This window comes from Platichthys flesus, chromosome 20 (genome assembly GCF_949316205.1).
Source record: "Platichthys flesus chromosome 20, fPlaFle2.1, whole genome shotgun sequence".
Lineage (NCBI taxonomy): Eukaryota > Metazoa > Chordata > Actinopteri > Pleuronectiformes > Pleuronectidae > Platichthys > Platichthys flesus.
In genome coordinates, this window is record NC_084964.1 from 12,978,170 (window position 1) to 12,994,247 (window position 16,078).

At 45.4% G+C, this 16,078-nt stretch overlaps 2 protein-coding genes across 2 annotated transcripts in view; both read left to right on the forward strand.

The window, feature by feature from the left end:
* The window catches only part of LOC133975843 (disintegrin and metalloproteinase domain-containing protein 12), a 77,758-nt gene extending 69,529 nt beyond the window's left edge, over positions 1–8,229 (forward strand). The window contains exons 20-23 of the mRNA XM_062413857.1: positions 246–360; positions 1,449–1,709; positions 5,616–5,797; positions 6,476–8,229. Of these exons, the coding sequence (XP_062269841.1) occupies positions 246–360; positions 1,449–1,709; positions 5,616–5,797; positions 6,476–6,545 (628 nt within the window). The 3' untranslated portion in view covers positions 6,546–8,229. The remainder of the gene's footprint in view (positions 1–245; positions 361–1,448; positions 1,710–5,615; positions 5,798–6,475) is intronic.
* A 1,062-nt stretch (positions 8,230–9,291) lies between these two features.
* dhx32a (DEAH (Asp-Glu-Ala-His) box polypeptide 32a) lies at positions 9,292–15,990 on the forward strand. Its single transcript, XM_062378633.1, has 11 exons — positions 9,292–9,802; positions 10,610–10,803; positions 11,894–12,266; positions 12,350–12,589; positions 12,681–12,774; positions 12,933–13,082; positions 14,040–14,231; positions 14,370–14,510; positions 15,025–15,215; positions 15,309–15,499; positions 15,743–15,990. Exons 1-11 carry the CDS (start codon positions 9,539–9,541, stop codon positions 15,939–15,941), a joined length of 2,229 nt encoding a protein of 742 aa, XP_062234617.1. The 5' UTR covers positions 9,292–9,538; the 3' UTR covers positions 15,942–15,990.
* Positions 15,991–16,078: the final 88 nt, after the last annotated feature.

Here is a 16,078-nt window from a genome sequence, read left to right on the forward strand (position 1 = left end):
CACAACCTGATTTTCCAACCTCAAAGTTTTATATTTTTAACGTTGTAGTGAAAATGCTTAGAAATAGAACAAAGCTGTGAGCAGGAGCAGGGAGCATTTTTACAGCTGGTCACACTGTGAGGTCAATTACTGTGAATGATTTGTTTTGATTTTATAATTTGAAATAAATTAGCTTTGTAACTGATGTATTACTAATGTGATAAAGTTTGTAATTAGCAATATGCGATTTCCACTTTCTGCTCCAGATCGGTGAGCGCAGCAGTCGGCGGCTCATCCGCTCCGAACCAGCCTCCGTCGGCGTGCACCACACCCCCGTCCGGAGTGGCCCCGCCGCTGACCCACAGCGCCGCCATCTTTAAGGTCACTACAGATCACATGTATTTGCTCGAGAGCGACTTTTGTACATTGTGTGTGAGAATCGAACACACGGGGGGGGGGGGGGGGTCAGCAGCGGATGTGTTCTCTCTGGAATGTCGCAGCTGTTTCTACGGCACAAATCCTTCTCGGCAGGATTGACGTGTTGCTTTCACACGAGCGGCAGCTCATTCAAATCCAATTAAATCATCCGCCTCTGTGTGGACGTGTGGAGGAGGTGGTGATAGCTGAGCCGTGCTGAGCCGTGTGTTCCGCGACACTTGAATACATTCCTTGTCATTAAACGCTGCCTGTTAAAGGAGGAATTGGTTAAAAATCGGCTCCTTTTCCCCCCCACATGATTACTTGAGACATAAAATCATCCTGTCACCGATAATTCCACGACAGAGCAGAGGAACGCTGCTGTAATGGCTCGTGTGCCCGCATCACTGTGCGCCTTAACTACTCCATTACTGCCCTGACACACTTTGTAATGGGAAGTGACCTGTGATCGATTGGGTTCGGTTTGTGCCGGAATGAGAGGAGCTGCGTCTGAATTGACATTTGTGCTGCGGGGGTGGCACACGAGCGAAGGCCGGCTGTGGTGCGGGGACCATGGTATTGGTGTTTCCAGTTAGTGCCATGTGGCTTCCATTTGGGGTCAGTGGTAAGAAGAGAAAGGATGTGAGGCTGTTTGATGTAAGCACAGTGCAGGTGAGGTCATTTTCCAGTTGTCGGGAGCTGTGCTGAACCAGTGCATGTGTGTTTTGTTTCTCTGAGCCGTGCACATCTGGCTGCGTCTAAATACCAGGGTGATTCTTATTCTGGCTCAGTGTTATGTCTGATCTGTTTCAGTTGGAGTTTGTATGCCTTCTTCAGCTCATGGCACCGTCCTGGTGTTTTACTTTGATGGGTTACTTAGGGAGGACGTGGGGAATACTGAGCATTAAGGGAGCGTTTGATTTATGTCTCCTTGACAGCATTGGGAAGAGCGGCGGTGGAAGAGGAGGAGGTTAACATGACTGTTTCTGATAGGAAGCCGACGGATCCTCCTCTGACTGACTCCTCTGGTTCTGTCTTTCATCTCTCTGCAGCCTCCTCACCGGGGACCGGAGGCGGCGCTCCCACCAGCACCTTACCCCTCCCACAACCTGCGCCGGCTGCCCCAGTGCCCTCCCGTTCACCTCAGCCACCCCGTCCCCCTGGCTCTCACCGGGTCCCTGACCCCCGGGCCTGGGCAGCTGAGACCTCTGGTGCCGGCGCCTCACCGAGCCCCCCCGCCGCACGCCCACGTCGCACCGAGGGGGGCCTCGTTCCGCACGGCGCAGCGCCACAACTCCTGCAGGATGGTCGTGGTGAGTGTACCCCCCCCCCCCCCCCCATGGCTTAGCTGGAAACATTTTATTTTATGATCCCGCTCGCTGCAGCTCCTCTGCCGGCTTCTGGGAGCTTTTACCCACCGCTGCAGTTTATAACTCCAAACCAGGGAGAGATGATGTCGCTCGCTCCACCTTCACAGGGTTATTGGGATGTCAACTGCTTTCATGGTTCCTGTGTGTCCTATAAAAGTATATGCCTGTTGACAGTTGTGCACAGTGCCGTAAAATAAACGAGGTTAACCCAGGAGCCAGCGTCTTTCGAGCGAGACTTCAATTCTACGATACAAACCACCACATGAATAATGAAAAGCGGAGGCAGGCTTGCAGAGTGTGTGTGTGTGTGTGTGGGGGGGGGGGGGGGGGTATGAAACGGCAACAGTGTGTCCAAATACTGCAGGGTGATGAAGTCATAGCCACTGGTATTCCGTGGAGGTTAGTTATAGCGTCGCGGGCTGTCAAAGTCGAGACGAGGAGAAAGCAGTGAGGTTCCTGGTGTTAAATCTCTCTCACTCAGTGATTCTCAAAGTCTCTCACTTCCCTTTGATCGAGTTTGACTTTTACTCTGGAGGGGCAAGAAAAGGCAGAAAGACAAAGTGATGAAGGGACAGGGGGCGGCTTGAGATAATGAGCGAAAGAGGTTTATCGAAGATGATCAAAATGTATATTTTATATCGTGATTCTTGTCGCGTATATATTCAATACCTTTTGGTTTAATTAGTCTTGGTCTGACAAAATATCTGAACTTGGTTTCCGGGGGAGATAAGTATATATATATATCCAGGGGTGACTGAGGTAGAGAGGGTCATCCACTAACCAAAAGGTCTTCGGTTCGATCCCCAGCTCCTCCAGTATCAATATATCAGTATTCTCAATCTGAAGTGTCTCTGGCAAGATACTGATCCCCAGATTCCCAGATTTAGAAAAACACATTGATGTTTATAAATACATCAACACAATCCATTTGCAGTTATTGACTTGGCTCTGACATTTGAATGGTTTTATTGACCGATAAAACATTAAAGGATTGCTCTTTTGTGGAAATAATTATTAGTTGCAGAATGTGCAAACAAGCAGATGAGTGGAAACAGAGAGGGACCAAAAGTGGATGAAAGAAACGAGTTCCAGACCCAAACGCACCCGGAGCTGATTTCAATTAATGTCAGGGAGTCGCGATCTGCCCTTTGAGACCAGCTCTGAGAGTGAAGCCGCGGGGGGAACTGAGGTCAGAGCGATGTCGCACCAGGATCAGGCTAATTAGAGGTGTGTTAAACAGATAATGACATTTTGTCCAGATTAATGGAGGAGGGCGCCGAGGAGACTCTGGCTTTAAAACACACCACTGCTCTGGAGCTCATAAACCTTATGGCAGCATACGGTGGATTATGTCAGCGCTCCATAAACAGCATTAAATAGTTACACTCTAACTTCCACATACTGCTGTTGTCATGTTGCCGCATTTGTGTTGAATTTATAAGCATGATATAAAAGAATCACGAATTATAACAGCACACTCTAAAAGAGTTAAAGTCAAGTGTTACCATGGACACAAATGTGATGTGAAGAGGCCAGATTTGGCTAAAAGGAAAGTTGTGAGCTGCAGTTCACAGGCAGCTTGGAAATGAATTACACACAAACAAATAAAATTAAAACAACAAGGAAGATGACAACAACAACCACCACCACAACGATGACAACCACCACCACAAAGATGACAATCACCTCCACCACCACCACAACGATGATGACCACCACAACGATGACAATCACCTCCACCACCACCACAACGATGACGACTACAACCACCGCCACCACCACAACGATGACAATCACCTCCACCACCACCATCACAACGATGACGACTACAACCACCACCACCACCACAACGATGACAATCACCTCCACCACCACCATCACAACGATGACGACTACAACCACCACCACCACCACAACGATGTCAATCACCTCCACCACCACCACAACGATGACGACTACAACCACCACCACCATCACAACGATGACAATCACCTCCACCACCACCACAACGATGAAGACTACAACCACCACCACCATCACAACGATGACAATCACCTCCACAACCACCACAACGAAAACAACAACCACACCCACATGGATGACAACTATCGCCACAACGGTTATAACAGCCGCCACAACAAAAACCATAACTACCACAACGATGACAGCAACGATTGGATCAGATGAAATATCACCAGACAAAATCTAGAAGTATGTTATTGTGCTTTGCTATAGAATACACAGCACAGTATCCGTGGCCATTTTAAATAGAGCAGTGTACGGCTTCACTCAGGTGCGTGGTCGTGTTGCACCTGTACAGCAGGTGAGGAGCATCAGGAGCAGCTCCTGCTCCTGCTCCTGCTCCTGCTCCTGGCAGAGCTGGGACTCCTGACAAGAAGTTGATTTTTCCCTCTCAGCTGCTCCCATTTAATGTCAGAGTGTGAAACTGAAAGTGATTCCTGTTGGCAGCAGACTTCAGCAGCAGTATCTTTAGCAGCTGTTTGGCAGCTCCGAGACATTGACAAAGGCTTTTCCGACACCACACACACACACACACACACACACACATACTCACACACATGCACACACACACACACTCAGTGAAAATTCTCTGCTAGGGGCATGGAAGAATTTCCAATTGGATTGCTTCACCTGAAGGAGCCAGCAGGGTTTCTTTCCGACAGACGTGGGTGAGAAACAGGTTCGGTTTATTGTGAGTTGAGACTGCAGCTGCATTTTGTGCCATAATCGCCCCACAGTGTAGGACACGCTCTGTTCGTCCCCCCTGCATTTCACTTCACTGCCGTTTGGTACTGTTTCGGTATATCTGAGATGGGAGCTGACCCCAGCCCCGCTGCATGATGGTCTTCAAAAACCGCAGCTGGTGATGATGCTTGACCTTATGGTACAGAGGGGAGACATCTGAGATTGCATTGTGACGTTTCCTCCAACAAAGCAGAAGAGGAGGAAGTGAATGGAGACCAGATGGGGGCTAGGAAGGGGGCCTTCATCATGACCTCAGTCTTCTAGAGAAGATTAAAACCACATGAGCTGCTCCTCTTGTTATAGATTGCATGGGCAGTGCTGCCCTGGCCCTTATGGGAGGAGGACACCACCAGCAGCAGGCCTGATCGGTTCATGGTCTGACTGTGATTGCCACCTGGTGGACATTATTATAATTATAATAATATTAACTGGATTTATATTGCACTTATCTAAACAAGGTTACAAAGTGCTTGAGGAAATTCATGGGATTAAAACCATGCAGAGCCAAACAAGACAAAAAATAACAGTTGAAAATCAGTTTTAAGCAATAATTTATTAACAGGTTAAGTCTGATCGCCTCTAACTCCAGAGCCTTGGGCCCCAGATGACAAAGGCCTGGTCAGCCTGAGTTACCAGCCTTGACTTTCAGGAACAACTGGCAAAGTGTTGGTTGGACGATTGTAGATTACAGTTCAGAGCGCAGGGAGTTATTAGCTCTGTAATATAACTGGAGCCTGACCGTGCTGAGCTTTAGAAAGAGTTTTACAATCAATCCTAAATTGAACTGGCAGTCAGTGAAGGGAGGCAGGAGCTGGAGAGATATGGAACCTACTCTTTAAAATATGAGCAGCAGTGTTCTGCACCACCTGAGGCTGAGACACTGAGGACAGACTGGTGTAAATAGTGCATTGCAGTAGTCCAGGCATGAGAAGACAAAGGCCGGACTAATCTTTTCAAGGTCAGGAAAAGACCGAGCTGATTGAATGGGCTTTTATATCTTAGGTTAAAGTATTGTCTAAGCTTTATTAAGGTCAATAATAAGGTTATTCTTAGTTATTCTTTTTGTATGTCCTTTCTTTTCAGGAGTTGGAGAAGCCCAGTCCGCCTCAGAAGCCACTTCCTGCAGATCCAAGGAGCTCTCGTCTGGTCAGGAGTCACTCAGTGGTGCAGGGCCGCACTGTAGTCCAAGGGCCCCCTGCTGTTTGTGGCCCCGCCCCGAAACCTGGCGTACCCAGACCTGTGCGCCCTGTCCCACACCCCAACAGGTGAACACCAACCATGACAAGATCTATACATTGTTAATGACGCTGCAGGTGCCAGCGGTTTTTACTCAGAAAAAAATCAGAACAAAATACAGATCCATCTGAAGCTCAACTCATTAGAGGGCAATTTAGGTCTTTAATCTCCATTTATTTTACATGCAGTTGTTGATTCATTTGCTTTACATAAAATGTTCTGTACTGTATTTATTCCCAACGCTTTTACTTTTGCAAATTTGCAAATTTTACAGTGCTTTTATTTTTGTGGTATTTTTGCCTTGAAATGATTGGAGGGAGGGAGGGAATGAGTGAGTGAGTGAGTGAGTGAGTGATGTATTGATTGATTGTTTTAGTGAGTAAGCTAATAAGTTAGGAAGGAAGGAAGGAAGGAAGGAAGGAAGGAAGGAAGGAAGGAAGGAATGAAGGAAATAAAGAGGTAGGAAAGTAGAGATATAATAAGTAAGGAAAGAAGTAAGAAAAAAGTATGAGTGGAAGTAAAGAAGTAAGTAAGGAAAAAATTAAGGGAGAAAGTAAATAAGTAAGTCAGGAAGTAAAGAAGTAAATAAGGAAGGAAGGAAGGAAAAAAGTAAAAAAGTAAGGAGGTCAGGAAGACAGGAAGTAAGGAAGTAAGGAAGGAAGGAGGTGTCACTGTAATTCTGACTGTCACTTCTCTCCCTCTTTCAGGCCCGGTCCCAAACAGCCACCGACACTGCCAAAGCCTTGCATTGTTGCCAACGTCAAATACAGCAGCTGAGACTTTGACCGAAAAAAGGGACGTTGCTGTGATGAAGACCCTAAATAGAAATTGCACTATGTGGAAGCTCTGAAAACCTTTAAAAAGAAAAAAGAAAAGAAGATGGTGGCTTCCCTGAGTTTTGAATCAGGAGATCTGCCGTGTTGCTTTGGTGCTCTGTCTCTGAATGGTGCTACGAGTCTGAGCTCAGGTACATGTAAAGTATTTATATTCTGTATTTATTGCCACGCAGTGCACTGTGCCAGACACTTTTACTACAACGTACATGTCAATTTGTCGTTTGCATCAATTTCACTTTTTTTTGTCCACATCCACTCATTTTTATAAAGAAGAGGGAAATTTGAAATTGTGCATAAATGTTTTTAGTTTGTTGTGAAATGTGTTTTAATGAAGGGAACTTGTTACATGATCGTTTTATTCTGCACACAGCAGGAAGAGCGTGAGTTGAGTTGAGAGAAAGCTTCAGACACTTCTAGCTAATTTCCAGCTCAGTGTTTTTTTTTTTTTTTTGAGCTTTAACGGTGTTGCAGCCTTGAGCCGGACTGAGAAGGCCTCTGAGAAGGAAAACTCTACCGTTGTGTTACCGCTGCAGCTCTGCAACGTGACTGAAAACACTGTGTGGGAATTGGAAGAAGAAGAAGAGGTGTCAAGTTGGGATTGTGAAATGTCACCTGTTTGCCCTTTCCTTATCATGGACCCCGTGAAGCTCACACAGGGGGGTTGCTGGGGGTTGAGCTGAACGTGGATCTAAACAAATTGGATCTACGTGGATCTGAACCCCAGAGAGAGAGAGAGAGAGAGGAAGCTTTCTTTGAGGTATTGCTTCCACTAAAGGTCAGGTGTGTTGGAATATTCCCCTCCGTGCACCGGGGCTCAAACCTTGGAGCCGCTGAGGCCTGTCTTAAAGCTGCGGACATGCAGGCATCACATGTAAGAAGCCGGTGTGTGGTCACGGCGTCCATGTCCGGATTTTCTATCTTTTATTTTTTTGGTGATGGGGTGAGGATGGATTCACTCGACCAGGACACACTGCACCATCCTGCACCGACCGACCAAATCATCCTCTGCAGTTTTCCCCTTCACTTATATATATATTTTTTAAACCAACTTACATCCTAGATACAATCTCCTGCGTATATCAGACCTGGAAGCAGAACATTGTTTTTTAAAGATGTCATGTTTTAGCAGCGTGTTATCATTCACATTGAGCAACATCTCCTCCCCGCACAGCTTCCTCGCAAACATATAAAACTGAAAACTGACGTCGAACTGAACTTTTCTTACTTTTGATACTTTTTCAACGACGCACCACTTTTTACATCAATGGCTTTGTTTACTTTGCTCAGTGCCATATGTGTCCATGTACTAATGAGGCCGTGTTCTGGTGCCGTCAGCTGACTGTGCGTCACGTCCTCGAGTGATGTGTGGTCCTTGTGCGGTGCTTTACAGGTGAACGCGTTTTTTTCAATGCTTTTTTAAATGACGACTGTTTGATACATCATATGTAAAGAAAACAAGTGTCTGTGTCTGATCATGGTATTTTCAACACTCGAGCAGCATTAGTAAAAAAAAAACTGTTTTTTCAAACACAGGAGAACATGTGTGGTTTGGATTTTTTGTGAAATGAAGAGATCAGCTCATCCGTCCACAAGCAGCAGCAGCTCGGCTTTATAGGAACACAAAGAGCACTTTAACAGTTTTAAAGTACGTGTCTATAAAACGTTACCGTTCTGTCAAGAGCCCCCGGCTTTTATTTTACACTCGAGCTGAAACACAAAGCCAGAGATTGAATACTGAATCGCATCGTGCAAGTGTAATTGGTTTTTACCATTCAACACTGACAGTTTATCTTATTTCAACAGTCAGAGCTTCTGTCTAAGAGTAATTTCCTAAGGGTTTTTTGAAGAGAGGGCTTTTATTCATGCAGGTGGGATATATGTGTTAACAAATATTATTTTATATAATGTGCTGATAAGAAGGTGCTGACCCTGACTCCTGCCTACAGGGTGTATAATTCCAGTCAGAGTTTATTTTGGGATTCAAAGCCCAAAATTATGTGTTTAGTGCTAAATATTTGAACTATACTTGCAATAAAAGTCATTTAGGCCACATTTAATGGTTCCTCACAGACACGTGGGAAATAGTTTCCCAGACAACAGAGCTGACACATGAAGATTAGGTGAAGACAAAGGTGTGTTGAAGTGGAGTGAAGAGGAGCAAACAGCGTCCCCTGGTGGTGACTCTGCAGCCTGCTTACGGTACATTTGTTGATGGGTAAGTGTATTTTGGTTCAACTTAATCAAGTAGATGCTTCCAATTAAAAAAAAGTAGAGATTTCAAAATAAAAAATTATGGAAAAATGTGGAAAACAGTCCACATCTTTCTTTTCCATTATTTATTGTTTTGTTTTATTATGAAATGTTAATCATGATATTATCTCTAAACACTAAAAAGGTGTTTCATCCCTTAAGTTACTGACTCATAATTATCACTTAATGTCCTATAATTATATATATTTATATATCTACTTAAGTGGTGGAAATGAATCTGGGCATTGCATTATCATTTCTACAGCTGAAAACAATATACTGCACTTATTCAATAAACACTGTCAACATATTTCAGTTTTTCTTTCAACATAACATGACAGATATTTCTAGGATCAGATCAGAGAGTCCTCGCTGCATAACACGTGATCGTTTGGATAATATTCAGGAGATTATGACGAGATCATGCACACCGCTCAGTATTGACCGTGGAGCCCGATAAGCAGCGTGGAGCACGTGTGGAGCCACGCTGCATGGAGGAGAAATTACGCACCGGTGCGCACCGCGCGTCAGCCAGCCAGGCTTGAGGAGGACAAATCCAAACTTTGACAGGTTGTAGTTTCGGCAGATTGGAGCCATCCTGGATAATTGGTTTTTAAATAGCACCTTTCTGATTGAATCTTAATGGAATTGTAGCCTGGGGGGAAGAATCACCCGTGCGCTCTCATGTCGGAGGAAAATAATCCAGCAGAGACCGCAGAAGTCTGCGCTGAGGATGTTGATTGTCCCGGGGAAGAGACGTTCGGCTTTGGAGACGACTTGGAGCTGAATCAGTTCGATGGGTTGCCCTTTTCCTCGCGGTACTCCAAACTGCTGAAGGAGAGGAAGACCCTCCCTGTGTGGAAGCTCAGGTTTGAGTTCGAGGAAGCTCTGGTGAGCAACCAGCTGGTTATTGTGAGTGGGACAGCCAAGACTGGGAGGAGTACACAGGTAAGACCATATGATATGCATTATCTGGGAGGAAGAGAGGGGAGGACTTTAAAAAAAAGTCATATTTGATGAAATTACATTTGTCATTATGTGGGGGCTTAGGGCATCAGCTATAAATAATAGATCAAGCTCCTTTATCTATCTATATTTAAGCTACTTTTAGATTTACATTTGGACCCAAATATCAAAACATAACCCACTTTTTATGACTTTATGTCTCATGTTCAGTCCACCCCTCTAACCGCACATTTGAAAAGCTCCCCATGACTTATTTGAAGTACAGTAGATCCTCTGCAAAGTATTTTTTTTCTATCCAGTATTTCCACCTTCATCTGCCTCTCAGCACAACTTCTGTCTTCCACATAGTTTTGATTCTCAGGGATGTTCTTTTAAAAACCAAAGCTCCCTATGATGTGAGTCAGTGTGAACAAGCTGCCCAGCTCAGCAGATGCTGTTGTGTTACTGGGATGCTGTCCCAGCTCCAGCCTGCCTGCCTGCCTGCCTGCCTGTCAGCCAGCACAAAGGCTCCAGCAGGGGTGTTAGGGGACCTCCTGCTGCTAAGCCCTGATCCGCTGGAGCCGCCACATGCTGCCAAAGCATTTTTGCATTATGAGCGATAATACCAGAGGATATAGCCTGTCAGTGTTTGTTTTGCTGTGTGCTTAAACAAAAGCCGTCAGTGCCATCCTGAAAGGATCCCTGCCAGGGAGAACTGGAATGATGTAAATAAATAGAAAAATGTTCTGTTTAATGGAGAAGAAATAATCCAAAGCACTGTAAAGACATCCAGTGACTGTTCTCTCTCAGATCCCCCAGTGGTGCGCAGAGCTCTGCCTGTCTGCCCAGTACCAGCATGGCATGGTCGTGTGCACGCAGACCAACAGGCAGCAGGCCGTGGACCTGGCCCTGCGCGTGGCTGATGAAATGGACGTGAACATCGGCCACGAAGTGGGTTACACCATCCCTCTGGAGACCTGCTGCTCCTCCGACACGGTCCTGAGGTCTGTGACAAGCTCCCGGTCTGTTTCACAGCCGGCAGCAGCAGCGCAGGCTGACACTTTAACATCATCCACAAACTATCACTGTCACTCTTAGTTTGCTCCAGCCCTCTGCTCCTCAGCAGATGGGTGGTACACACACATACACTCATACACACACATACACACACTCACACATACTGATAGATGTTGTCCAGTGAAGATTCAGCTTCTGTCTAAATTAAATATACAATTTCGATGTCTTATATGCCCATCATCATATATTGAAAAAGGGAATGGTATATAGTTTGTATTTATAGTGTGTTTCTAGTCTTGATAACCTTTCAAAGCTCTTTACAGTGCAGTTTAGCCGTTCAGCCATTCACACACATTCATACAGTGCAGCTATTTGCAGACTTTAATGCTTTTCCTGTAGAACCGGGGCCACTCTTGGAGAAGGTTGGATTTGTTGTCCCCTGGTTAGATAGACCGACTTTGCTTGCAAATTCTGTGAATATGAATAAATCTAATTCTGTATTTTACATGAAACCAAATAACGTGAAAACAATTTGAGCAAAGTTGCTTGTGATAAACTTAGAATTATTACCCAAACCTGCAGCTTCACAACTTTACTGAGCTTTAGCGAGTGTTAGCTTATTTTGTATCTGCCCAAGGCTTCTACGGCCTTGTGTTTGTGCGCCACAGACACCTGTGCTCAGCACTTAACACTAGACAAACTGTTTGTTACTGGCTTGTTAAAATTGTGTGTCACATTTGACAGCTACGTTTTTCTCAGGAGTAGGTGGAGACCAAAAATGGAGCTAAAATAGAGTGAGTGAATGTTAGACTTACATTTCAGAAGGCTAGGTGGACAGTATCCCAACTCCAAGAGTGATAATGCTGGATATGCAATGAAGTAACTGTTTACCCGCCATAAAAGCTTAGAAATGTTCCAAACTTGCTTCTTCGGGCCCTAAACGGCCAAAACTTCGCTATTAGAAGTGTCAAGTAGATAGATTTATACATATATTATTGCTATAATCCTTAGTTGCCACTTGTGCTTCTGTCAAGTTATTTATTTCATAACACTCCTCTGGTGGCTTTAATCACCCAGATACTGCACTGATGACATGCTGCTGAGAGAGATGATGTCAGACCCTTTCCTGGAGCACTACGGAGCCATTATTATCGACCAGGCCCACGAGAGGACCGTTAGCACAGACATACTGCTGGGTCTCCTCAAGGACATCCTGCTGCAGAGGCCAGATCTCCGGGTGGTGGTCCTCGCCGTCCAGCCCATGGCTGACAAGCTGCTGAAACGATACGGCAGCGTACCTCTCATCAACCTGGAGGCCTCGTGTCCTGCCGAGGTGGTCCACTGCAGTGGCCACAACAAGGACTACTTTTACTCGGCGCTGAGGCTGGTGCTGGAGATCCATCGAGCCAAAGAGGACGGAGACGTTGTCGTGTTTTTTGCCTCAGACGAGGTATGAGATTGTTTTTGCAATTTTTCACGAGTGGTTCCATTGAGCTCAGAGCTAAGACTGGTTTAACAATCCTCTACTTTTAGGAGGCCCGCTGTGCCCAAAGCATCCTCCAGAGAGAAGGCACCAGGCTGGGAGCGGACTTGGGCGAGATGGTGCCCGTGGTCCTGTGCCCAGGCCAGGGAGGGCTACTGCCTTTCCTGACCAAGCAAACAGACTCAAAGACGTCCAGGAGAGTCTTCCTCTCCACCCAGCAGGGAGAGGACAGGTGTTGGGCGATAGAGTCCCTCAACTTTGTCATCGACACAGGAGTCCAGAAAAAGATGGTAAAGCATTTCGTAAAGCAATGGCGAACATGCACATAAATAAGTATTATGTTGATATTAATTAGTATTTGGGTTTTACCTCCTACTGTAGGTGTACAATCCAAGAATAAGAGCCAACTCCGAGGTTCTTGAACCCATCAGTCAATGTCAGGCAGACCTACGCAAGCAGCTGTCTGGGCCAACAGGTATGTGTAATGGACCTGGTGCTGGAGAATAGTTGAACCATTGGAAAAGGTTGAAAATGTTTGTTTCTGATGATTTGAAAGTCAAACTATGACATAATAAATCAAATAACCACCATCACCTCGTTGTCTCACTGAATTGGGTTCAATTTATTTCCCAGGTAAATGTTTCTGCCTGTATCCAGAGGAGAGTCAGCTTCCTGCAGAGAACACACCACAGATCCTGGAGTCTAACATCACGCCAACGGCCCTTTTCCTAAAAAGGATGGAGATAGCCGGCCTGGGACAGTGCGACTTCATCGACCGACCAGGTGAAGTATCCTCCTTGGGGGGGGGGGGGGGGGGGGGGGGGGGGGCTTTGGACAAGTGACCACTGGAACGCGACTCATGACTACATTTTATTTTTGAGTTACATTTCCCCACAGACAGCTTCCCTCTCTCCCACCCTTTAATAAAAAACGAAGGCGGTGAGGGAGTTTTTTGTTGTTTTTTTGGGGGGGGCTGAAGGAAGACAGATGAATTTGCTCTGTGTAGCTGTTTGGGTCCAGTCAGCCATGATTTAGCTGAACTGACAGAGCCCTGCGACCAACCATTGTCTGAGCGCTGACCTCCCCTCACATGAACAGGACAAGGCTCAAAAGAGGCCAGCTCATTAACGATTACACAACACGTCTCATTAGGGCGGCGCCAAGCAAGTACAATGAAGGGAAGGTACGCGCCAAATGCATTGTAACATCTCTCCATTCTTTTAGAATTCTGGCACAAAAATGACTTTTCCCCGATGGGCATGATTCATATTCTCCTGAGTGAGAGAATGCGGGGGATAGAAAACTTGAAGCCATGAGTCCTTAAAGGGTTCTTATTGTGCAAGTTTGTGTAAATGTCTACGCATCACTTTTCTCGCCCATTTATTTCCTCTATCGCAGCATGTTTTCTATGCTACCACTAGGAGGCACTAAACTCAGGGTTTTACTAATTCTCCACATCATGACATATGGGTGATGAACACCTTGCTATATATACAGCTATGATGTGATATATTTTATAGAGATGAGAGAAGTTAAATACATCGATTCTCTTGACATTCGCTCATCATTTCAACTTTGAACTCACCGGGTGTGTTGCTGAGGACCCTGGGAATCTTAGACCTCACTTAGGTTTTGTTGAAAATAGATAATTTTGTGTCTTTATAAGAATAAAGCATTTTTTTTTAATGGGCACTGCCCTTTACAAACAACACATAATAATTCCTGTATTTATTTTCTCAGATCCCGAGGGTCTCATGCAGGCGCTAGAGGAGCTCGACTACCTCGCAGCTCTGGATGATGACGGCAACTTGTCCGAGATCGGCATCATAATGTCTGAAATCCCTCTGGAGCCTCAGATGGCCAAAGCTCTGCTCGCGTCCTGCGAGTTCGACTGTGTGAGTGAGATGCTGACGATCGCAGCGATGCTGTCTGGTACGTGTGCGGCTCACCTAGAATAAGACTCGATACAAGTTCACCATATGGATGCTGTTGTAGATTCTCTCTGAACCGGTCTGTGGTCAGAGTGGCTCGTCTCACTGACGCTCACCTCGTTGTGTCCTCGTCCTTCAGCTCCGAGCTGCTTCCTGAAGCCACCTGCCGGTCTGAGCCATGAAGCTGTCCAGTGTCACAGGAAGTTCCAGCACCCTGAAGGAGACCACTTCACCCTCATTAACATCTACAACGCGTTCAGACAGAGCCAGAGAGAACAATGTGAGACAATGTTGAAGAAGAGAACCACTACACTCATACTCTTTTAATCATGCTGCGTTTGTGGCGCTACAGACACTGGCCCTGATTCGTCCTCACTGATCTTTTATTGAATGTATGAAAAACGTAATCCTTGTAACATTGAACATACCAAAAAAAGTTTCTCTAAAAAAGACAATGCACTGAGGCCCCTTCAATGTGCTTTTACACGTCACCTCACCAGGAATAAAAATAAATCATACAAGAGAGGGGAAGCCTGGTATCCAACTAATATGAAGATAATTAAATCTTCAAAAAAGAAAAACAAGGTATTAACATTGAGAATTTAAATAAATCCTATTAACGGTGGATTAATCTTCAGCAAGATGTCATCATTCATTTCCTCCTGTCACTGGTTTGTTTCTACTACAGATTTAAAAGAGCTTAATTTCATTTAATTCTCGAGGACGTGATCCAAGCGTTGTCTCTTCTAAGACCCTGTTTCTAAAACGCCATCGTAATGCATTTTCTCCACCAGACATCAATTCTGAAAAGTGGTGCCAGGACTATTTCTTGGATCACTCTGCCCTGAAGAAAGCCGAGGCCATTAGATCGGAGCTGACCGACACTTTGAAGCGGATCGAGCTTCCCATGTCGGACCCCTCGTTTGGAACCAGGACAAACACGCTCAACCTGAAAAGGGCTCTGCTGGCCGGGTTCTTCATGCAGGTATACGGAAACTATGTGTCAGCATTGATGAATCTTCTCTCCTCAACTGAATCCACATTTACACCATCTTCTTTTGCCCCCCCCCCCCTGCAGATCGCTCGAGATGTAGACGGAGCAGGAAACTACTTCATTCTGACGCACAAGCACATGGCCCAGGTTCACCCGCACTCCGGTTATGGCGCTCAGTCGCAGAAGCTCGGGCTCCCGGAGTGGGTGGTTTTCCATGAGTACACTCTGTCAGAGAACAACTACATGAGAACAGTGTCTGAAATGTCCCCACAAGTGTAAGTCAATCCTCTTTTTAAGACCAAAACAACGTGTGCACAAGCCGATTACATCTGAGTTCTGGTGGGTTTTGTTTTTTTCGCCGCGCTCGTGGGACAAATCTTTTGATGCTTTTATAATAATAGTCAAATTTAGGCATTTAGTTATAATCTTTTTAAACCTCTGTTAAACCCCTGCAGAAGTTATTTTTTTAGGATTTGTTGTGTTGACCATATTCAGTCGTGTTATTCCATCTTTTCTAGGTTCATTCAAATGGCGCCGCTCTACTTCTTCTACAATCTGCCACTTAGCGAGAGCAAAGAAATACTGCAAGGCCTGTTGGACCCAGACGGAAACAGAAAACGAAAAGACGAGAAGCAGAAAGATGCTTCACTGAGCAGCGAGGCCGGCAGCGGCTGTGCGGTGATGCCACAGAGCTACGACAGATGTGTGATTCAATGAGCTGAGAACTTTGTGTCTTAACGTCAAATGAATAAATGCTTGTAAAATATTTATAGCCAATGAAAAACAACTATTGTAATAATTGTTGCTTCAAAGTTGTTTTGATGGTGTCATGTACAACATGCCCACTTATTTCG